General features: G+C 31.9%; 1 protein-coding gene across 7 annotated transcripts in view; it reads left to right on the top strand.

Annotated features, from left to right (window-relative positions):
- Positions 1-25,691, top strand: part of LOC143253633 (pantothenate kinase 1-like) — an 85,194-nt gene that overhangs the window by 46,618 nt on the left and 12,885 nt on the right. For all 7 annotated transcript variants that reach the window (XM_076507796.1, XM_076507794.1, XM_076507792.1 and 4 more), the window contains 2 exons: positions 16,778-16,954; positions 22,948-23,071. In XM_076507796.1, coding sequence (XP_076363911.1) covers positions 16,778-16,954; positions 22,948-23,071 — 301 coding nt within the window. The remainder of the gene's footprint in view (positions 1-16,777; positions 16,955-22,947; positions 23,072-25,691) is intronic.

The following is a 25,691-nucleotide window of genomic DNA, read 5'->3' as shown; positions in this document are numbered from 1 at the left end:
CAGTATTCTTTGATATTGAGAAGGCTTATGATACAACATGGAAGTATAGCATTTTGTGAGACCTCCATTTATATGGGTTTTGTGGCCATTTCCCCATTTATATTAAAAATATTTTAATGGACAGATGATTCCAAGTTTGTGTGGGTTTGACACTTTCAAGTTGTTTTCTACAGGAACTTGGAGTCTCTCAAGGCTGTGTTTTTAGTGTCACACTTTTCACTATAAAGATTAGTGCCATCACTGAACAACTCCCTTTTACTGTTGCAAACAGGCTCTATGTCAACGACTTGCACATCTCATGTCAGTCCTTGAATATGAGGTATATTGATCGACAGCTACACACTGCTCTCAGTTGTTTACTCAAGTGGACCTCAGCAAACAGTTTTAAATTCTCTCTCTTTAGAACTGTTTGCATACACTTTTGCCCCTGTATTCACCCTGATCCTGAACTTGATATCAGTGAAGTTGTGCTAATTGTGGTCCTTGAGACAAAGTTCTTGGGGCATATCTTTGATCGTAAGCTGACCTTTTTAACCACATATCAAGCAACTATGGGTCAATTGTACAAGAGTACTGAACATCCTTTGTGTCCTCTCTTTCACCACTTGTGGAGCAGATTGATGTTCTATGCTAGAGATATATCATGCCCCTATTCAATCGAAACTAGTCTATGGAACACTGGTCTATGGCTCTGTCAGGACTCTGGCTCTGCATTGGGGCTTTCTGCACATCCCCAGTGCAAAGCTTATACACAGAGACTCATGAACCTCCTTTGGACTTCTGCCATTAGCAACTGTCTTTACTGTATCCTTCGAAACTTTGTTCCTTAGCAAAGCATCCTACCTGGGGTTGTGTTTTCCTTTTTCGGTGGGCCACGTTTTTTTCAGAACAGATGATCTACCATTGCTGCTTTTGGACTTCGTATCCAGGCTCAGATGGATGAATTGAGTCTCTCCTTGGATAGCATTGCTGTATCCACTGGTCAGGCCATCCCACCATGGCTTATTGCAGTTCTAAATGTGACCTATCTTTAAGTCAACTCAGAAAATCAGACACTCTCAATTGGAAATACTGTCTTTCATACCATCTTTCCATTCCTATTCGTACAGATGGTTCGAAATCAGGCAACTCTGTGGGCTCTGCCATGGTTGTGGTTCAGTGGTTGTGTGCAGAATCCGTTCTACAGCTTGTGTGTTTACTGCTGAACTGTACACCAATACTCTTGTCCCAGATCACATAGAAGCTAAGCAGTACTCCAACTGCACTGTTTATACTGACTCGCTTAGTTGTATACTGGGTCTGGAATTGCTTCACGTTAGTTCTCACCCTGTTCTCGTTGATATTCAAAACCGACTGGTCCATTTCTCTTTAACACCTACTTCTATCTAGTTTGTCTCAATACCAGGCCACGTTGGTATTTGCGGGAATGAGCTCGCTGACACAGCAGCTAAATCTGTTTATTCTGGTACTATTCAAGGCTTTATTCAAAAGTGAATAAAACAAAAATCAATAAATATTAATAGATGTTTGCTGTTATAAGCTTTAGGCTATTTATAAATAAACATTTGTGATTTTATGTAACACCTTCCTAATTTTTATGATGCTTGTGAGGTCAATCAAATCAACAAACAACATATGGAGCTAATATTGATAAAATAACAGAAGAAATGTAAATTTGTTTTGGAAAAGTTTATTTCGAAGGATATAAAAATTATGCAAATGAAAATTTTCATTTTCAGATAAAGAAAAGTATTTTTAATCTTAAAATCAAAATTACATTGTTTGTTGTACAGTCAAAATTCTGAAAGAAAAAGTTCATGAGCATAATTTTAATGAAAAATCTTATTACTTAATTTAAAAACCAGATGTTCATTTGTATGAAAGCCTTGTAATGTTTGTTAATATTCTGCAAAATTTTATGAAGTTGTAAATAAATTATCAAAATTCCTAGTATAAGTACTCTCATGAATACTTTTGTGGTTGTAAGCTGGGTGAATCCAACCCAACCTATATTTGTAGGGTTAAAGTCACATTAAGATAATTTTTACACAGCATGTCTCAGCTTCTTGGCACTTTTGACTTGTAAATGAATTGTTATATGTTTGAGGCTGGTCTGCTTCATGCTGTTTTGTCTTTGAGCAAGACACTATACCACATTTGTTCCAGTTTACCCATATGTATAATAGGTACCAACTGTTATCTGGAGGTTAACCTGTTATTGACTGGCATCCCATCTGATGAGGGAGTTAACATTGTCAGCTACTTTTATTACTTGAAACAGAAGTTCCAATGCATTGGTGTTATGTGTCTTAAAAAGGCATGACAAAGATTTAACAACTTTTAATGCAAAAATACATAAAATCCTTTTAAAAAGAAATACAAAACAATTATGCTTACATATATGTCCATATATGTTAAAAATAAACTTCATCATTACCACATTTATATTAATCCTATTGCTGCAGGTCAAAGGCCATGTCACCATATTTATTGGCTTTCATTCAAAATTTTATTAAAATACTGTTCTATGAATTTATGTGAAATGCGTTTGGTATCAAATTGTAGGTTATAATTTGAATTTTAGCATTATATATTTAATTTCGTAATTTAAAAGTAAATATTAAAAATACAATAAAACATTGCTCTTGTATGTTCACAAGGTATGCTGAATGTAGGACTGCTTCAGATTAGATGTTTTAATGTCAAAATACAAAGTCTATAGATTCATACAAATTAGGAACTGAAATTACCAATATTAATAAGCTAGAATATAAAATAATCTCTTATATCTTTTCCATCTGCTAAGATATCACTCGTACTTAATCAAACATAGTGGCTCCACTTGCATCTCTTCATTTTTGGTCATGGTCCTTTATATACACTTACTTGTGTATATGAAATGTGAATAACCAATAAAAAGCTCAGAATGTCTCCCTTTTAACTTTCTCAGTCAGTGTCATGTGTTAGGACACCATGTATGTTGTTTGAAACAAGATTTCATGGTTAGGTTGTTTTTAGTTTGCTTGAAATTTAATATTTTTGTTGACTGAAATACAATTTATTTAACTTGATAAATAATAATGGAATTCTGTGGTATCAGTATAGTAATTTTTTATTTTTTTGGTTATTCAAGTGTGTGTATAAAATCTTCAAAAAAAAAATTTGTTTCACATCCTCCATGTGTGTAATTTAAGGTTTAGCAAGTACAAGAGGTAGCAACTGAGCACAAAGGTCACAACAAGAAGAGATAATTGTTTGCTTTACTTTTTCATTTAGGTTTCTATGTTTTAAAAAAATAAGTTAACTTGTTTGTAAATAGTAATAATCTTTGCATGCATATAATGTTTAATAATTGAAATGTGACTGTATTTTACAAAATACAAATATTCTAAAACATTCCCAAGACAGATCACTTTTATTTTACTGGATATGGTAACGTGAGTGCACATGTGCTGCACCATTGTAACTTCTGTATTGTTAGCCAAGCATAAGGAAGGTCAATGTAATAAAAATATTAAATTATATATAAATGTATAAAGTTATGAGATTTAAGCTATTTAGAATAAGCATTTATGTTTTTGTGTTATATCTAGTCATTTCACAACAACAACAAAAAGTTTATATTTAGTTCCTAATTTTTTTATGGTGGTTACTAGGTTAATCAAATTGAGAGATTCTCTATAGTTAGGGTAGAGAAAGTCACAGACACAAACATTATGCATATAATATTAACTAGAAATTTTAAGCACATGAACAAGATACTTATACATATGCAAGCAATAAAGCTGTTAATGCTAATTATACTAAAAATTAAGTTACATATTAACAACTACTACTACTAACTCAAAACAATTATATAAATGAAAAAAAAATCAATACTAATACATGTACAATTAAATGACAGAAGTGGAAGCTGCTTACTTAAGATTCTCAAATAACTGGTCTTCATATGTAAATGTGGGTTTTTGATGTACTGTAATGGTCTGGCAGTTGATCTTTCTATGTCCTGCAAAAGCTTTGCAGACTTACACCAGGTACTGAGAGATGATACTGCAACAGAGGTATTTGATGGTTGAGCAGATATCTTCATGAACAAAGAGTACCCATATCTTTCCACCCAACTGTCTCCTATTGGCAGTGATATATCAAACCAAAATTTGCATAGCTGTGAGCTCAATCTCTTTCTGTAGGCCTGGGTTAACAGCACTATGTTGATGGAATGATGGAGTTAACATTACTATTTTTACTGCTGGTATTGTGGTAGTGGTGGTTGTCATCAGCATTGCCTCAGAAGTGGATGGTTTACCTTATCACATTTCTGATGACGTTTAAGTAGACTGTAGCTTTGAGACAGTCCTGAGACATTAGGTGTGATGGTTATGGCCCTTTCAGAGATCCACATATTTGTTTGGCTATATGATAAAGCAGTATCCAAGAAGATGCTTTCTGTTTCTAATAGCTTACAAGTATCTTGCCAGTAAAACATGATTGCTGTTGCCTGTGGAAAGATGAGTCAGTACAATACAGGTATTGTGCGGTTACATGCTTCACCTGTGTTCCAGCTACTCTCCCTAAAGAAGCTGATAGTTCACAGTTATCCAAGTGCCCAGCCACATACCTTCCATCACCCTCTGATTATTATACAAAGCATATTCCAGGTCTGGTTGGAAAGAAATGGAGATGAGGTTGCAGCATCAGGTGCTAACATTAGAAACCAAAATAGTTCAAACTGTGCAAGTACATTAATCTATATTTTGCTGACCATGGAAATTTATAAACATCAATGTTAAGTTCCCTTTTTTCTTCTTTCAGATGCATTTTTAGCACAAATACAAGCAACTACAATGCTGCTCTGATCAAGATGTTACTTCTTGCCTGTGGGCCTACATACCAACTCTTCACTTAATGCATTATAGCTCCATCTTGTGTTGAAGTACTGTCAAGAAAATATTCTGATCACTGTGTATGTTTTTTTAAGTATTAGTGTGCATAACTAAAAATATTGAAATAACTCGAAATAAAGCATTGCTTGTTCCAAGTTTATATTTATTCTATATGCTGCTATTTATGAATTTCACAATCTACAGGCAAAATTTTCTAACAAAAGCATATTGGATAAATTTCAGCAACATTCTGAAAATTAAATTCAAACTAACTGAAATGTTTCTGATCAACACTTATGGAACAACAGGTTACACTGTCTTCCTGCAAGTCTATTATGAGTCTAACAATTATTTTTACCTTGTATAATTGTCAACCTTCTAAATATTTCAGCTTCAGATCTTGAAAATGTTTATAATGTCTCAGTGAAAACAACAGATACATTGTCTCTTCAAATAATCTTTAACAAGACTATAATTACAATTATATTTATAACTAAAGCTCTCAGTATTTGTCAAATTCTCATATTTTCATTCAAGTACTGTTTAATAATTGTGTTCTTAATAGTTTATTCATTTGCATCATGAAACTCTTGCAAATTACTTGGCATGGTTCTTTTTTTGTGCTGCCACATGTGAGTAGTGAAACATGACAGCTTTTTTTTTATAAGCATCATGAAATAAATAATTGTTGGAAGAATTTTGCAAAATTTTACTTTTCAGCTAAAATTCTTTTTGCCAAAATTAATATTTTGTTGCTACTATGTGTATTAACACAAACGCTAATCTACTTTAGCTAAATACAACAATCTGCTGTAAATGTGCATTTACTCTCTAAAATGGCTGCCAACTGTAGACCATCAGGATGCTGTAATATTTTGTATGAACCAATCCACTCACTCAGTTGTCATCACAGAAAAGTAAATAGAGGAAATTCCAGTTGAGTAAGATCTATTTAATTTACATTCACAAACACCTTTTGTTCCCTTCTGCATTGGTTAAGACTGCAACTCCCTTTCTGCACATGGAGAAAATTTACTAATGAGCATCTCAAACATGCCACAGTCTGTTCTGGAGAACTTCTATTACTCAACTTAGAATTTATCAAAAGTAACTCATGCTTTTAATTGAGTTTCTAAGCTCCTAACAGATAACTCTGTTTATGCAATCTGTTGGTGTTTTATACATCTACTACCACTAACCATGTTAAGCTGGGATAATTGAGTGGTAATCACAGAATGATGCCCTACATTCCGTCTTACAATCCACCCAGTGGTTTGAGTATGTATCGCAGTCTTTTCAGTCATTTAAACCAAATGACTGACCTGTCTGTGGTGATTGAATATTAATAACAAAATATACTTCATAGATTTCATTTGAAACACCAGCTGATAGCTCAGAAATACCCTTTCAGACTTAACAAATGACTTTCTTAGTTGCTAATTGGGAAGTTAGTCCCAGTCATAATGATTATAAATTATTGTGTGTCTAGAGCTTTCTAACACATCTTCAGGCACTTCTTCAGTTGACTGATCGTGCATTGTCAAATGAAGACTCGAGGCATCTTCCTTCCTATTAGTACTAAAATCATATTCCTGATCAAACCAGGGCATGGGAAGTTCATCTGTATTGTGATCTCATATCTTTTGAATGTGCTGTATGTACTTGTGCATTCCATATAAATACTAGATCTTGTGTGTTAAGATTCTCTTCTGATGTTTAGTGATCTTTTTTAATTGCTAAAATGCAAACTTGTGTTTTAACCAGTGTAAATTTCAACCATTTCACACACATTTTGGGGGCACTGATATATCTGCTTCAGGTGGTGAACTTTATCTTAAACCTTCAGGGTGCATTATTTCTGGTTTCAACATGAGCATGTTTAGCAAACATTCAGACATTCTGTTCTGCTGCATGATGTGCAGTTATGACATACAGTAAGTGTTCATCTTAATGAGATTGACTGATATTGACACAAATATATGGGCTTTGGTTATTTACACATGTTACAACAGTTCTCTGCATTATATTCAGTTTAACAATTCTCAATCATAATTTTCATATGCCATGTGAGATTAACTCTCAACTTCAGATATAACTTGTATCAGTAATAGGAAGTTTTTGCAGTTTCCAACCACTTAGAAAAAAAAAATCATAATAGGAGCAAGAGTGTTAAATTTGAGCCTCCTACAGTCATAATGTGTCAAGATAAATGTGTCAAATCCACCTTAAAAACTTTTCATGGTTGCCTCTGGCTTTTGAGATTGAGTGTTTACTACTTAAATTTACATTACTATTGAACAAATTTGTAATGAGAAGAAAGAGAAGATTCTCTTCTATGTAAATATGTCTACTAGTACTATATTTGTTTTTCTTTGTTTACAGAAACAAACTAGAAAGTTAGACCTAATTGCCATGCCCATTTGTCATATCCTCTGTTTAACAAGTTGCCATTTATTTTTTCTGAAACTTTATATAATTTGTAACCAATAGAAAGATGAGCTTTTATCCTATCAAATGACGTACTGTGTTATATTGTTTTTCAACACAGAATATTGTCTATTTCATCTTCAGTTGGAAAAGTTTGTCTTGTGGTGTCAGTTTAAGAAGCTAAGAACAATATTTTAAGGTTATTGTGCCACAGTTAGAAAATAGTTAAATTATAATAGTTGTAGGACATTGGTTTGTGTGTATTATTTGTGATATTATGTGCATTATTTAGAAATTTAGTGTATTAGCACCATTATTATAAAAAAGTAGAGTTAAATATCATCAGCGACTAATATAAAAAAACAGGAGATCAAACATAATTATTATATTTTTATTACTATATAATTTATTTTTATAAAAATAATTAAAATATAAAACTAAGGATTTTGTTTGGCTCCTTTAGGCATTATAATGAATTATATCAATTTTCCACAAAGTGTTTTTGAGTACCTTGTGCATTACATCACTCAGAGTGGTAGTCATTCACAACATATATGGAAAGGTTATTAGTGAGACATAGTTCAAAGGGCAATAAAATTAATTAAAAAAGAAATTTAAACTGTTATGAGTCTCAAACAAATGTGTTCCTACTATGATTTGTTATCATTCCAGAGAGAAAAAAAAGGGTAACTTAGATTTCATTTTTTTCATGGTGGTTACAAGGTTGGATTCTTCTTATGCCTCTTGATTCCTTGAGGAACATAGAGCCGTAACAACACCCCTCCCAGCAGTTGCGGTTCTGAGCGATCCTCTTCAGCTCGGCCCATGTCTTACCAGCTGCCTTCGCCTCTGCGCCGTTACTTCTGCGCCAAGTCTATTTTGGTCGACCCACTTTCCGCTTCCCTTGTGGATTCCAGGCAAGGGCCTGCCTGGTGACACTAGAAGCAGGCTTGCGCAACGTGTGGCCAATCCATCCCCATTTCCGTTTCTTGATGTCATTCTCGATTGGGGCTTGTCTGGTCCTGTCCCACAGTTGGTCGTTGGAGACAACTTCCGGCCACCTGATATTGAGGATGTTCCTGAGACATCTGTTGATAAATGTCTGGAGTTTGCGGGTATTGGTCTGGGTTATCCGCCAGGTTTCTCAGCTGTAAAGTAAGACCGACTTGCCGTTAGTATTGAAGATCCGGATCTTGTTGTGGAGTGAGAGGGATGTTGATCTCCAGATGGACTGCAGAGTATTGAAGGTGTGTCGGGCTTTGTTTATTCGGCACTTGTTGTCCTCATCTGTCCCCCACCTTTGCTGACGACGCTTCCTTGGTAGACAAACTTGTCGACTTCCTTGATGCCTTCATGGTGTTGTCGTACTGGGTCTTGCTGGCTGTTGTTTACCCTCATGACCTCCGTCATCTTGATGTTGATTTGGAGGCCAGTCTTCTCAGCTTCTTCTGCAACCCGGCTCAGTTTCTCCTGCGTATCTTGTTTGTGGGAGAGAAGACTGATATCGTCTGCGAAGTCCAGATCTTCCAGCTGCTTCGTGAAGGTCCACTGTAAACCAGTTCTCCTACCTGCCGTGGCCTACTGCATTATCCAGTCAACCACCAGTAGGAAGATCGTCGGCGACAGTAGACATCCTTGACGAACGCCAGTTTGCACGGAGAAGGGTTCCGTCAGCTTCCTGTCATGGATGACTTGGCAGGTGGCGTCTTCATACAATTGTTGGATGATGGTGATGAACTTTGGTGGAAAGCCATAGTGCTGCATCAGTCTCCACAAGGTTGGATAAATTGACTGAATTCACATGAAGTCAGTAAAGATAAAATAACAGATAAAACATAAAGTTTTATTGAATAAAAACAGTTGATATTAATTTAGGAGGTTTTAGAGGTTACACAAACAAAATTTGAGAATTTTCATATGAAAGAAGCATTTTTACTTTTAAAATGAAAATGATTGTACTTGGAACAGTCAACACTGACTACTTATATCCATGAATAAATATATAGTAAAAATACTTAATTTAAAAAAAAAAGCAAAATTTTTGCATACAAAAGACAAGTAATGTATACTGAAGGCTTCACATTTTTCATGCAAGATACCACTGCTGTATTGAAAGTTATGGAATCTCTGGTTATTATAATGTAAAAAACAATGTTTTGGGATAATATGAGATCTATTAGCCCCTCATGCCTGTCCCATTCTTTAAAGTACAACTATTAATAAATAAATTAATAATAAAAAAAATTATAAAGGCACCCTTTATCATTCATACACTTATCAAACATTTTCTTAATGCCTCTTTAACATCCAGAGGCAATGCATTCCAAAGGTCAACCACCCTGTTAGAAAAATAAAACTGCCTTAGATGATGCCTACCATACCAAAATTTATATTTGTGTTTTCTGATAAATCATTACACCAAGATATCTTTATTTCAAGGTTATTCCCATCCAACTTATAATTCATATTATGATGATCCACATACATTATCTTGTTATTATCTCAATTAAAATCCATCTGCCATTTGTTTTCTCATCTCTCTGAATTATCTAAGTCCTTTTGTAAGTTAGTAGCATCCTCTTCACAGGTAGCAGTACCCAAGATCTTAATATCATCTGCAAATGTCAATAATTTATAAACCATATTTTTATCTGTATCATTTATGTAAATTAAAAAAGAGCTGTTGTGACATTAAAATAGTTTGAGTGAACTCTGTAATATTTCTTACATCCAGCCACCTTTCCATCCAGTTTGCTAACTTATCCCTCAAATGTGTATAAATAATTTACTGTTTTTTACAAGTTGTTTATGTGGCACAATGTTAAATGCTTTCTGAATATTTGGATATTAGAAATGTACTGGATATTTCACTGGGGGAAAATCTTGCCTTATAAATCTTTTTAACATTCTTTGAAAATGTTGTTGCTTAAGTAGATGAGGGTAAAAGTGTACATTTGTAATATCCGAATTTTTTATGAAGCTTTACAAAACTTTTCCAGTAACTGATGTAATACCAACTGGCCTATAATTACTGAGACAATTTTTATCTTCTCCCTTGAAAAGAGGAGTTAGTTAAACTAACTCCACTCTTCTTATACCTTCATAGTATTCAAAGACTTAAACACATTAGAAAGTAGGTGATATATCCAATTTGTAACCACTTCCATAACCCTTGGGAAAATATTATCTGACCCAGAAAACTTACTGTTCTCTAAACTTCCCAATTGTTTCTTGACATGTTCAGAATTAATGTGGACATCTTGTGTTATCTTGTTTCCATCTATCATCTCTTCATGATGCAAAATACTGCTTAAATTGTTGTTATTCAAACGTGAGGAAAAAGCAAAATTTAATAACCTAGCCTTCTCATAATCATCAGATACAAGCCTTCCCTCAATGGTCCTACCCCAAACCTAACATTTTGTTTACTTTTAATGTACTTAATCCCCTCGTTTCTGCTATTCTATACTGTGCTTGTCACGAGGTTTTAGTGACTTGCCGTAAAATTTGTATTAAACTACTTTTTGTTTATATTATCACAATTAGTGTAGCACAAAAGCATAGCTGTAATTCATATATAATAGTACATGAGTTGTATGTTCTTAAATTTGGAAGGCAATATTTACAAAATCATGGATTTCTTCTCTGTGAGATGTGACATATCTTTTCTAGGCATCTCCGCATCTCTACTTTATTTACCACCCCTCTAGTAAGTATGAAATTTAGTATCAGTTACTCACTATAAAATCATCATTGCTCAGATAAACCATCATTTTTATAGCATTTAAGCTTGTTTGGTTACTGAACCATTAAATAGAAAACCAGACCCATCTTGCCACACCCACCTGTCACATCCTATCTTTCAGGATTTGTTAATAGTTCTCTTGTATGCTTAACACTATATTGTGTATAACCAATATAAAGCACAGGTTTTCATCTATCAAATGATGCATTGTATTATTGTTTTGTAAACAGAATCGTCAGTTTCCCAATTAGTACATGCTTTATGTCTATGGGAAAAATAAAGACTGGCTTGGATGAATTTGTAGTGTTTTTTGTCATATGGTTAGAAAGCCAGGAAAATTGTGATAGGGAAAATTGTGTGCTTTGGTGCACTATTTAATTAAATAAAAATTTAGTTCTTTACTACCATTGGTATAGAAAAGTAAGGTTAAGTGTCATAGACAGTTGACAGCACAAAAAGACAATGACCCAGGTAAGTACTTTATTTCTTGTTTTTTTTTTTTATTTATTTATTATAATAAAATTAAATGAAATCTCTTTAGTTAAGGTTAGGTTAAGGAAAATAAATAATAATAAAATTGATTCATGAGGCATGCATGTGAGCACCTTGAAGTAGTTTGTGAGTAATGTAATTCAATAGTGTAACATGAAGTCCACATTATTCAAGTGACATATGATATAAATTGCTGTGAAGGGTAGTTGAACATTGTTCAAAGGGCAATAAACTTTAATGATAAATATATATTGTTACAAATTTAAAGCTACTTAAGATAAACAACTGTAGTTTTCTTGTATAATTTCAAGTCATTCTAGAACATTAAAGATAGTAATTTAGATTTATTTCAATTTTTGTTTTGGTGATTAAAAGGTTGGTCAAACTAATCAATGTTGTATAGAGTTAGGGTAGAGGAAATATCAGTAAACAAACATTTGAAAATGTATCTAGGAGGTTTTAGAGATTACACAAAATGAAATTTGAGATGAAGAGAAGTATTTTTAATCTTAACATGAAAATAACTTTTCATTCAGACTGGTATAAAGTCTATATTCACTGATGAGTTTTTTATTAGTTTATTTAAAATACTTTACTAAAAATAGTTTTTGTATGTGAAGGACATAATGTTTATTGAAAGTACACTAAATTTTGTGAAGATATACATATTATATCAAAAGTTAATCATATCAAAACAAAAAGAGTTTGAATGAATGCAAAGAAATTACATAACAATCTGTAACACAAATTTTGTTCCTGGATAGTATGTGTTATTTCTCAATTGCTTATGTTGTAAAAGTACAGAAAATGGCAATTATTCCCTTCACACTTTCTTTTGCAACCTGAATAATGAAATTTAGAAATTAACCTATTTTCTGTATAAAAACGGTCACATTTGCACATTTTCATTTACATAAGGTCTGAATAAAACAACATATGGATCAAGATTTACATGTATTTATTGTACTTATTGATGAGGGCCCGGCATTGCCAAGCATGTTAAGGCGTGCGACTCGTAATTTGAGGGTCGCGGGTTCGCATCCCTGTCACGCCAAACATGCTCGCTTTTCACTTGCACACTTTCATCTAACAAATCCCACTCCTTGAGCCCAGATGTCAGAAGCTCGGCATTCAACTTTCTTATAACAAGATCTCTGATCAAGTCATTGGTTGGTGTAGTATGGGTTTCTCTCACCAGCTGCACCTCTAAAATTGTAATCTCGATCTTCAACATCTACCTCTTCTTCTGATTTGCTGCTCTCTTCTTAGGATGGCTGCTTTCTTTCAGGTGGAATGGGTACAGGGAACTCAGGGCAGTGTGACACTGGGGTGATGGATGATGGAAGGTCCAGATACATGATAGGAGATGCATTCTTGCCAGTCCAATGTTTGGAAGGGTTCACCATGCAGAAGTAGCAATTGCTTAAGTGGTCAGTGGATTCATGCCAAATTCTTGGAATAGCAAACTTCATGGCTATTTTTTCCCCTCTGTACCACCTTGCAAAAGAGCAAAATAAAATTGACTGAGCTTGTGTTGAGAGAGTTAGAGAAATTCTTATTATTATTTCATACATTTTCAGCCAACTTTGTATACATCACTTTTGATGTCCTAATTTCCTGTTCACCAGCTTGATCTTCTATAATCTACTAAGTTTCCTGTTGTATTACTCAATTGAAATATTTTTAAGTTGTGATGCTTTTCTCTAATTTTATTTGTTATACTCTTTGTGAGCCAATCTACTTTTCCACTTGCAGCTATTATTTTCTTTCTATAAGGAATATGTTTACCTTGAATATATAAAAATTTATATTTAAATAAATATCCATATCTGATCAGTGTCTCCAAGTAATTCAGCTGCTCAATTCACAATAGATAATTTTTGTTACATTCCTTTAAAGTTTGCACCTAAATAATCTGTATTCCATATTTCTATATCTAGCAAAACATTGAATTTAATAAAGTAATGGTCCTAGTGTCCAGATGTTCCCTAATTTCCACCCTCTATCATTTATGTTTTTGAAGTTAAAAAGAAATCTGAAATTACATTGTTTCCAGTAGGGTCACAAGATTAGTGCAGTCCACCATTTCTGTGTGGAAAGAGTTAAAAAGTCAGGTTCTGTGTTTAAAGCAGACTTTTAATGTTTACAGAAACTTGTCAAGTTTCATGAAGATGTACTTATTGTATTCAGTTATGTATAGTTTGTTATTAGATCAGTTAAATGCATTGAATCCTTACATAGAGATAACATATATTGCAAGTACCTGCTTAATAGTCTGTTTTTATCTTCTCTGTCAAACTGTCTGTCTTAAGTGATAAGGTTAAGTGTACATCCTCACCACACTTGACACTTTGCACAGTCTAAAGAAGAATTGATTAAATTTACTTTACTGATTTATGTAAATCTCTTCAGGAGTGCTGAACTGGGATATTCATTATGCTGCCAACACATTAAAATAGGCTGCATGAAAGTGTCATCCAATAGATAAGCCTCAACGTACTTAGTGAAGTATCTGATAATGACAAGCAGAGTGATCCTAGATTCGTGTAGAATCAGAAATAGGAGAATTTTAATTTTTTTGTTCAATTGACTTTCTATGCTAACCAAAATTTGAAGAAAATTGAAGTTTTAAAAAATTACATATTAACTAAGGTGTCATAAAACATATGATACCTCCCTGTTCCACATATTAGAATTCAAGTTTCTACCTAGCTGAATTAAGCATTTATACTTGGTGTTTTGCAGTAAAACTCAAATGGTTGTATACCTGTTTATAGATCATAAGAAGTGCTAACAAGAAGTGATTGTACTTTTCTATTAGTGCAAAAAGAACTAGGCAAGAGGAAATTATAAATGCTACAAAATTAACTGATCTGTACATAATGTAATGGAGTCAATGCTTCTTAAGCTCATTTGTCATCCATGTGGCTTAATTATCCTGTAAAAGTAGAGAAAACGTAATTTCCAGATGTTCCTAAACTTTTTAGTGATTGATGTTGCTAGAGAACACATTTGTACTTATTTAAGAAATTTTCCAATGATGATGTTCATGGGAAAGGAAATTCCACAGTGGTACAGACTTTGCTTATGTGTGGCAAGTGCAAGAATAAAATCAGCTCCTCAAGTCCTTGGTAGAAATATTGCTGCTTTATGTGTATCAGTTAAGGTAGCACTGTAGTAAATTCTGAAGACTTAGCTACTTAATACACAAAAGCAAGCTTACTAAAATCAAATTTCCATCAAATGTGTATTATGATTTAATTTATGATAAAAATCGCGAAGTTATCGGTAGTTTTCAGAGTTAAATCATAAACAAATTTTATGATATTCAGCTTTTTACTATCAACCAATACTAATAAAAAATTAAACTGATATTATCTAATGCTGGCAAAATACAGTAAAAGACTTCTAATCATGTTGTTTTCAAACATTAATTAACATCATTTGTTTTTCAAATAACCAAAAACTGAATTTTTTTTTTTTTTTTTTCGTTCTGTACAAAGAAATATCTAATAATATGTGTAACTGTTGTAAATTTAAATTAATAAATTTCACTATCCCCTCTGGTATTAATACAAACAATAATTAAAAGTGAAACAATGCATGGTTTAACATAGTTTGTTATAAGAATTACATTTTGATTAAGACAGATGTTTTGTTGATTAAATTAATACAGTGTAAATGCTGTTAAATATGAAATTATCACATTTTACAGTGGTCCATACAATATACTAAATTATACCTGGAGACAAAATTGTAATGTTACCTGCTGATACATTTTTCTTTTAAGCAGTGTATATGTGTGCAACAAAATTGTGTAAAGACTGATATTAATGTTTGAAAGCAGCACATAGGACTCAAATCACTATGTGGTAATTAAGCATGTTTTTCAGGAGAATGGAAGCTGTGTCCTTATCTGTTATGTCCAGAAATAGCTAACCTTTCTATTGGTTAATCATTTGAAGTCCCAGGGTCTTATCACCTTTGCATTTGAACCTGAGCAATGCAAAGTCATATGAGCAGTCTAACTTTTATGTTGTTACATTTTAGTATTTAAGGCCAGGCTCTTTCATTTTAGGTGGATTTGAAAGAGATTCTCCTGGGAAGTTTGTTAGACTATTGTTTTTTTTTGAGACTTGGATTATATATAGTTTTTGAGATTTTCAAGATTTCAGGCAAAAAAATTGTTTCAATAAATTGTTTTATTTTGGGATGTTTGACTTTTAGGTTTGTGCTTAACCATATGAATTGTATTTTTATTGTTGTTTTTTTTCATTTAGTGTTAAAAAAGGTCACACTAAATTGGTTAGAGAGAACCAATAAACTTTTCATTATTTTCCCTTTCTCTTTACAGCTCCACACAGACCCACTGTAAACATTTGCCTTGTTACTTTATCATGTTTATTTTAATAACAATTTTTGTTTTGTAATTTTTTATGAACTCCATTGGAGTTTAGAAACATGATGTTTGGCAAACCTACTGCTTACTCTTGGAAATTCATGTTCTGGAGAATAACATGTCATGAACACTAAAATTTCACAGTTTCATTATTGCAGGTGTAGTTTATAAGCATGGTATTCCTAGTTAATCAAATGCAAAGTATACTGCTTTGTTAACTATTAAAACTACAAATATTAGTGTTTGTTTTCTTTAGCATTGCTCTGCTCGTAAAAGTGATATTTTGTGCAAAATAAATGTTATTATATGGACATGGTTTTAACTATACTCAATCTATAAGGCTCTGTCCAGATAGAATTGCATAATGATGATCTAATTATCACAAGTGGATAGCAATAGAAACACAGGAAATTTTCTGCTTTTTCAAATTCAAAAGAGTTCTGCTTTTCTAACTTCCATTTGTTTTATAAGAAGGATAAAAGAGTAAATAATCTTTTGGAAAGTGTATGTATATATTTAAAATATCCTCATGGTGAGGTTTCTCATAACTGTATATCCATTTATATATGAATTAAATTTTTCCATTTGTTTCTTATGATTATTTTTTTTATTTTTAAACAAATTACTGTACAGTTTATGACCATGGTTGACAACAGTTAAAATTCTTGAGTAGTCATTCTCATGAAAAATTTGTATTTGTATTGAAAACAATTATATCGAGCCAATTGCATGGATACAAATTATTATTATTGAAATTGTAAATTGTGCTGTTATGTAATGTTTTGTATAAGGTAATTTCAATTTGTTTTTGAGGTGTTTGTTTAATTTCAGTTTAGGTGGAGGCACATTCCTTGGATTGTGCTGTTTACTCACAGGATGTGAAACTTTTGAAGAAGCTATTGCTCTAGCAGAAAAGGGGGACAGTACAAAAGTTGACAAACTTGTGCGAGACATTTATGGAGGTGACTATCCAAAGTTTAACCTTCAGGGAGATACAGTAGCAAGCAGGTAGTTTCAGTTTTGATGAAATTAACTTAAAAATATTTGTTTATTATATTTCTTACCATGATATTTCAGTATTATCTTATAATTGTACAAAAAGTAGCTTTTTTACTGTGTACACGTGTGTGTGTGTGTGTGTATGCATATACATAAGCATTATCTAGGTTCAGATACATGTCATATTGTACACTATTCAATTCAAGAATATGGTTAAAAGCAGTAACACAGTTATTCTGTGACTGTTAATTTATATAAATATACACATGTTTACTGGTACAATTTTATTTGTGTCATTTAGTTTACCTTTCATCATTACTTCCCAAAACCTCTTATGTAGTACTTTGTGAAACCCTTCCAAGTGGCATACAAGTACCCTGAATATGCTTCTGTTACAAACTCATTCAATGTACAATATATGATATCTCAAAAGTTCTTCTAAAGACCTGTGAGTTACACAAATTACTGATTCATATCTTTAAATGGCAATATCATAAAGTTTTAGGATCATATTAGTATGCTAATATTAGTTGTATTTATCACTGAAAGGAAGGATTATAAACAATGTAATTACCAATATTTTCACAAAATATGAATATGTAAGTGCTTTTTAGTATTTCACATAATAAAACGTAGTATTGAATATACTGTGCATCTCTAACTTAACTATAAAGCAAAGCCTTTGTATTTACAAGTGTGCCTAACTATAATTTCTGAGATGTGTAGTTGTAGTTGGGTGTATACTTGGGTTATGTAACTATTATTATGTCAGTGTATCTACCTCTAAACTTTCAGTGGTTATGTTAACAAAGATGATTAACTAGAAGGTGAGCAAGAAGGTCAAAACATTGTTCTCAGCTTTATTAGTAAAAGTGCTAATACCCATACCAACCATCCCGACATACATTTTAACTTCAAGTGGTTTTCTCGTCATCACTAATTACAGTGATTGTGTTGTACTGTTATTCCCATTTCAAAAGTCAAAGGAAAAAATGACTCTGACTCTTGTTTCTATATACTTGAGTATACAACTATGCAAATGTCTGTTTTTTGTTAAAAAACAGACATTAAGACAGATATATTCCAACTTGATACTTCACAAGTGAATCTCTGATAATGACAACTGGTAATCACCATGTCATTGTTATGTTTGTTTATAAAATATGCTGTAATCCTTCACTGATTTTGTGTAAATCAAATAAATTGATTACAAGTAATGAAAACATGTTTAACTTTCACCTTTAAGGATGATAATATTCTTGTATGAAACATATGTTTACAGTTATAAATAATTAAGTAGCCAGTTAACCAATTTATTTATGTATATTGTCTAAGTAGGATAAATGTTGAAATAATGTTAATAAATATTTGAATCATTAGAATATTTTTCACTTGCCTACCCTATTCACCAAACATTCAAAAACCAATCTTATTGTATTTGATAATGGCTTTATATCATTTGATGAGCACAATAAACAAAACCTTGTGTTTATATTTCCAAGCTATGTCTTTTTACTGAAGAAAAGGTTTGTAGGTTTTAAACATATACAAGTACCTTCATAATTGGAAAGAACATTTACAGAAACTAAAAAAAAAAACTTAAAGCTCTGTATCTACCCTACTATTACATCTTAGTCTAGTTTTCAAAACATACTTATCTCTCATTGTATTTTTGCTTTTTCTCCTAGGAAAGTTTTTGTGTTACTTGACCTTCACTCATGGATTATCATGACTAAACCTTAAGAGGACTTTGCCCATCCATGGTGACCCCTTGATTGAATAATTCAGAGTTGGTTTGCTTTTAAAATGTGAAAAGTGGTTCATCTGTTGCACTATCTCTGAAATATCATTCCTCAGAACTCTACAACTAGAGTATTCTCCTGTTTTTCATAGTGGAGCATGGTAGGTCTTACCACTACTCCTGTTTTTCAGTGACTGGAGTGGTGATAGTGGTTTATTTCTCTTGAGTGATGGTTATACTTGTTATTCCACTGAAGGAAAAGAGGGCAAAGCTGGTTGCCCTGTGTCTAATAACAACAAATGTTTTTCCCAGATGTATGGTAGCAGCAAGACCAGATTACAAGGTAATCTCCTTGTAATTTCAGTTCAGAGATGACCTTTCATTATCCAATTGAGTTTTGCATGGTCTGTCATTTTGGTCATTTTCCTCATTTCAATGATTAGGGGAAGAAGGTCCTCAACTCCTTGTAATTTCACATGCAGAATGTCATTTCCTATGCATTAGTTGAACTTCATTTGTTCAACACTATCCTCATAATTCTGGAGACAGGAGATGAGGAGTTAGGATTTCAGTTTGTAATCTCACATTTCCAGATTTGGTTTATTGCATTTTACACTTCTTCAAGCTGATGCAAGAGTTTGTTCACTTTTGTGCTGCTTTCCTTCTTTTCATAATTCCACTAACTAGACATGCAACATTATGTAACCTTCAGGTTTAGTTCCAATAATATCACATAACTAAACAAGACAAAAAATAAAGCAGATCTTATGTCTTAGCCACTCTTCCTTAGATTTCAATTTGGTTCCACAGCCCTATAATTCCAGTTGTGAGATGTAGGACCTTGTCTGCCTGGATGAGGCCTGGAAATATTCATATTTTCTAAAGATGATAGGATTTTGCCTCTGTGGCAAGTCAGCTTTACCACCCGAGAATTAGATTTCACGTTGTCTGTGTGAAAAGAATACCTGTTTCAGAAGTAATGCAAACCCAACTGGTATGCTGTTATCATGTCTCATTTTCCCACACTTCATTTCTATGCAGATGCTTTATGTGTGTATCTTACCCTCACTGCCCCCTCCCCCAACTTACCAATATGAAATTCCAGCTTATGTGTGAGATAGGATGTATTTTAGAATTTAACATCTTCTTTTCAAAAATATATTTCTGTTAATATCTCCTCTCACACTTTCCTGCCCTTCCTCTCCATAAAATAGCTGGTTTTGGGTCTGTTAATTTGAACCATCTTTAAAAATAAGTAAGTGTAATAAGTGTGATATTAAAGCAAAAGCATAAATATGCATTATGGGATAACTTATATAAAATTTTGCTCTAAACGTCAGTATGAACATGTGATTAAGAAGCTTGGCAAGAAATTTAATGTAGGTTAAGTTTTTTTATCACCCCTATACTATTTCACTATAGCAACTGCCTACTTTTATTTCAGTTGATAATGTTTGTGGAATAATTGTATATTTTGTCATATTTATCATATAATTCTAATATTACACTAGTTTGTTTTTTTTCTTATCTGTTAAAGCTTAATTATTTTTGGTGTTGAGATGCTGTTAATCTGGACCATCATAATATAGTTGTATTTTTTAAAGTGTGTTGCAGTTAAAAGTTGTTAAAGCACTCTTTTCTAAGCAGTACAAGAATACATCACCTTTTAAACATCTTTATTTACCTAAAATATTTCAATATTTTTATAAAGGTATCTTTTATTTGTTCAGTATTCCTGTAAACAGGATGTGATCATTTCTACTTTGTTTAACCTCTGTTTTGGTCAGGTTACACAACAAGTCCCATATTATGAGTACATACTTACTTGAACTACAGCATTAAGTCATTTGGCATTCATATAGTGTTGAGATTTTGGGCTGATGCAATAGTTTGCATCTGTCAGTATGTTCAAGGAAATTATATTCCATTGATAAAATGTGAGAAGTGCCGTCAACATATTTAGGTGATGGATTTTAAGTAACCTAAGGTTTTATATTAACAGTCTTACTCTCTTTGTTTACCAAAGGTGTTCCTGAATATTTTTAACTCATACCACCCAGAAACATTACCAAGCTGGCCAGCATGTGTTAATATAGTACTGCATCATTATAAGTGTGGTGTAATAAAGATTTATTTTTGTTGCTTTATTTTTCTTATGTCTTTTATTCCATTGGTATAAGTCCATAAATGTTATTGTTATATTTTGTTGTTACAATTTGTAAAAGTATACACAAAATCCACTTATCAGAATTCTGAGAAACCTTTTGCAGGATTATCTTTAACGGCTCCTAAATTTTAAGAAATATCTATGTGTAAAAAATGTAATTATTAGGTTAAAAATATATTTAATGTTAAAGTAAGGTAATACTATGTAACACAAATTTTGTTTCAGGATAGTATGTGTTATTTTTTAATTGCTTATGTTGTAAAAGTAGAGAAAATGGCCGTTTTTCCTTTCAAACTTTGCTTTTGTGGCCTGGATAATGAAATTTAGAAATTAACTTATTTTCTCTGTAAAAATGGCAAATTTGCACGTTTTCATGTACATAAGGTCTGAATAAAACAACATATGAATCAAGGTTTACATGTATTTATACTAAGGTTATACAAAAGTAAACAAAAATGTTTAGAAGTTAGTAGTTTTTCAAGATTTGCAACTGTAATGTAAATCACTTTCATGTATCAGCCCCCAAATATAGTTTCCCATCATGTTTTCATTATATGCTCCCAGGTCACAAAAGCAGTTTGAAGAGAAAAATAGATCTTTTCCATATCTTTTAGGCATAAGCAATTGGGAAATAACACTTCCTGTCCAGGAACAAGAAAAAGTAAATATTTTGTTACATAGTGTAATGCACCCATAAGTAGTTGACTTTTTCTTTGTAATACTTAGGTGTATAATGTTACCTATAAGACAATGAGGTTATATATTTTTTTACTTGTAATTTGTAAGTCAGAAGCTTGTTAGGTTTAAACCAGTAATTTGGTTTCAAAGGTACAGTATTCAATAAAATACGTGCTGTTTCAGAATTTAATTTCTGTAAGTGGTTTTAACATTTGGCCTCTTTACCAATATAAGTTTTAGGTAATGTATTGCACCATTTTCAGTAAAACTAGTAGAGGATATAATAGAAGGACCAACTTTTCTTATTCTGTGATATCAGCCATAAGTCTTAAGTTTTGACACAAAAAAAAAATGAGTTCTTATTTTTCTTCTGCTTACCACACAAAAAAAAAATGACTCAGCAACTTACCAACATAAAAATGAGTTTAATTAATCACAAATACTGCCAATGTAATTTTGTGCCACCTATTGGGGTTGTATGTGTAATCATGGTGATGTTACTTTTGTGTGCAAACAAAAGATTTATAATTGTTACAAATTTTTTTAAATGCCTTTTTGTTCATAAACATTTCAACAGGAATTCCAGCACTAATGGTAAGTGTGCATAATGCACAAATAAATTTACGTTTTAAATTTTCTCAATAGTCAAACAAGTAACTGGATACATGTGTTAAATCTCTCTTCTGACAATGCTTTAGCTTTATTGGGACTGAATGTATTAACTAATTTACTCACTTAATACTCAGACCTTCTCATCAACTTATTTACTCTCATTTATTACTTATTAATTTACTGCTTCACCTTCTTTGTATTTATACCAAACTTGCCTTTTAATCACTACAATAATATTTCAGATTATAACATCATGTGCTGCTCTCTAGCAGACATTTAAATTTAAGCATTGTATAATATAAAGCTTACAACACCATTTTAAAATCAGATAGATGATAAAACACTTGCTACTGAAAAGTTGATGGCACAGAAACACATGAAGTTCAGTCATGAATAAATATAACTGAAATTCCCACATGTGTCTTCCTGTCTTACTTTCTCCACAAATATGTATTTGTTGTAAAGTAACAGAGAAATGCAGAAATGTCAAAGCCAGACATTATTTTTTAGACATTTTTTTCAGATTTCTAATAGTAAATATTTAGTGACTCATCAATAACATTTAATATACTGAAATCTGAAAAAATATATAAAAAACATAACTGGTTAAAAATGGCTTCATTCTTATTTTTGACATAAAGTGCACATAAATGTAAAGGTGATGTGAAATATATAAAATACTGTGTTTTTGTTTGTTTTTTATATGTTTTCAGATAAGTTAATGTTTGTTGTAAGTAAAGTTAAAAATACTTTTCTTTGTTTCTTGAGTACCAGTTGTGATATTGTAAGTTTTCTTCTCGTTAGCTTTGGAAATATGATTAGTAAAGATAGAGTGAGTGCAGCCAGTAAAGAAGACCTAGCTCGTGCCACGTTGGTGACTATTACTAATAATATAGGCTCCATAGCTAGGATGTGTGCTGTAAATGAGGTATGTTGCTGCAAGTAATTCCAATAAATGCAGATGTTAGAAATTGAAAATATATTTTGAAAAAAAATTGTTTTTTAATATGACAGTATTAATCACTTTAATACCAACTGTGTTACAGTATCTTAATTGTTTCCTGTTTCTATTTGCGTTATTTCTTATACACAGTAATGGCTTAATCTTACTTATAATGATGGGAAATAAATAGCTTAAACTTGTTGTTTTACTGTACATCAATATATTACTGGTAATCAGATGTATGATGGTAGCTTATTTTATCCTTATAATTTTACATTAACTTCTTTTTCAAAAATATGACAAACAAACAAATTCCATAACTAAACTAACTCATTTTAAATTATGATTGTCAGCTTCATTCTTATCAAAGAGTGTTTCTGTAAATTTAGCATTTTTTATTTTCATCTTCTAAGTTTTACTTTTATACAAACATACACTGTAAAAGATTAAGAAATCTTGATGTGTTGCATATTTGTGACATAACTATATCGAGATAGATAGTTTTATTAACTGCATTAATCTTTAAAACTGTTCGTATTTGTACTCTAGAACACAAAGAACTACATACAGTAATAAATAAGGACTTTAACAGATTATGTAGTAATACCACTGGGAGAAATACTTGCATCTAATTTCAGTAATGAATGACAAGAAAAGTCTGTTCCAAACATTTTGGTGATTGTACAATTCATTTTCATCAAAGAAAATTACAGTTTTTTCAGATACAGACAGTTGTATAAAAAAAGAATGAGAAAGTTTTATTCTGGTATGCAGACATTTTCCATCTTTTTTTGTTAATATAAGATTGTTTGAAATTTGTTAACTATTCACTTAACATGTGGTCAAGAAGGTTCTTAAGCTGTTATTGCTTGAAATACGTCTTGTTGTGGAGAAATAGCTGCACCTAATGTAAATAAATAAACAGTAGTTTTCTCTGTTGGTTGGTCAAGTAATATTTTTAGGTTACAGGTTCTCTAATGTTTCAATGTGATTAACCAGTAGTTACACTGGTGACACATCTTGAGACAAGTAGTATTATAGAACTTGATATATGATACTATGATCTCCTACTTAGCTCTATCTCTGTCTTACAAGGCTAATCCCTGGTTTGTTAAGTTTAAGTTTTTTTTGAAATGCTAATATACTCTCTTAACCCTATAAGATCTGTCACAATTTTTGAGTATTTTTAGACCTGACTAAACACATTACATGTAGATAATGTTGCTGTTGTCATATTTCTTTCCAAAAATAAAAGTAGTGGATGAAATTATTTGAAATTTGACAAGAAATTTCCTAAATGTATGTTGTTTTAAAAAATTTATATGTTTAATTTTGGTTTTCTTCTAATATTTCTGATAAAACATTGTTATTTAATGTAGTTATTTGCACTTGGACTTTGAATAGTTTACTTGCAAGGTGGTTTTCAAGTTAGCTTAAAAAATATTAATTATTTTACAGTTTTCACTTTTCACGTACATAAGTTTTAGAATCTTTCAAATGAATATCAAAAGCTTGTTATGGTAAATATTTATATTTTATTTACCATTTTCTCTTCCTTATCACTAACTAACCATTGTTATTAATGTACAGTCCAATTAAATGTTTACAATTAAGAATTGGAAATATATACATAAGTAGTTTACTGACTACAGTTCCTGTTAATCTTGAGACATTAAAATAAAAAGTCTGCTCTTTCCATTGGTTAACAACATACTGTTTAAGTTAAAACTATAGCTTAGTAGCACTATTTTTATTTCAAAGGTAAGCATGGCTTATCTTGAACATGAGAATTTTTTGCAGTTCTCCCCACTAAGGCCAATTCTTGAAATTTGACTGAAGTTACTGGTAAACAATCTATATACGTTTACTTTAAACATCTGCATGAAAATTTCTGTGTTACATGCTCTTATTTCTTCCATATTAGCCTCACAATTGAGATAGTTTGAACATGTCAGTTGACAACAAAATTGAAGTTTCAATATTTAATCAAACAAACTGTGACAGATGCTGGGTGATGCAAGTTAAAATTTAAATAGCATAGTTGCCAGTTTGAAATGATTTTTCATAATCTTTGATAGTTAAAATACTATCTCTATTCCAGATTATAAGAAGATTAAGGAAAGGCAATTTTTCATTTTGACTTTTTAATGTAATGGTAAAATTTTGGTTATTAAGATGTGATAGAAAAGCTTGTTGGTTGGCATTTTTGGTCATGACAAACATATTATTCACATATTTTTCTCATACTGAACAAAACTGGGAAACATCTTGGGGTCTCTTTCTTATTCTTGTGTATAAATATTTACCACAATCACAAACACTTATGAGTGTTTTCTTATAGCAAAGCTGCATGGGGCTATCTGTTGAGACCACCGAGGGGAATCAAATCCCTGATTTTAGCTTTGTAAATCTAGACTTACTGCTGCACTAGCAGGGGACAACAGTTATGAATTTTACCAGATTTAGTTGCAGAAAATTTCATTAAAAATGAAGTTTGTATATTTTAAGCAAAGCTCTACAGCTTCACAAGTCACTAACAGCAGAAGTGGTTAAATAGATATCTTCTTCTGTTGAAGGATTTTATTCAAGCATTAAAATTTTAAAA

The sequence above is a fragment of the Tachypleus tridentatus genome, chromosome 6 (assembly GCF_004210375.1).
Source record: "Tachypleus tridentatus isolate NWPU-2018 chromosome 6, ASM421037v1, whole genome shotgun sequence".
In the NCBI taxonomy this organism is placed as follows: domain Eukaryota; kingdom Metazoa; phylum Arthropoda; class Merostomata; order Xiphosura; family Limulidae; genus Tachypleus; species Tachypleus tridentatus.
The sequence above is the reverse complement of the archived record's forward strand: the minus strand, read 5'-3'. Positions and strand labels throughout refer to the sequence as shown.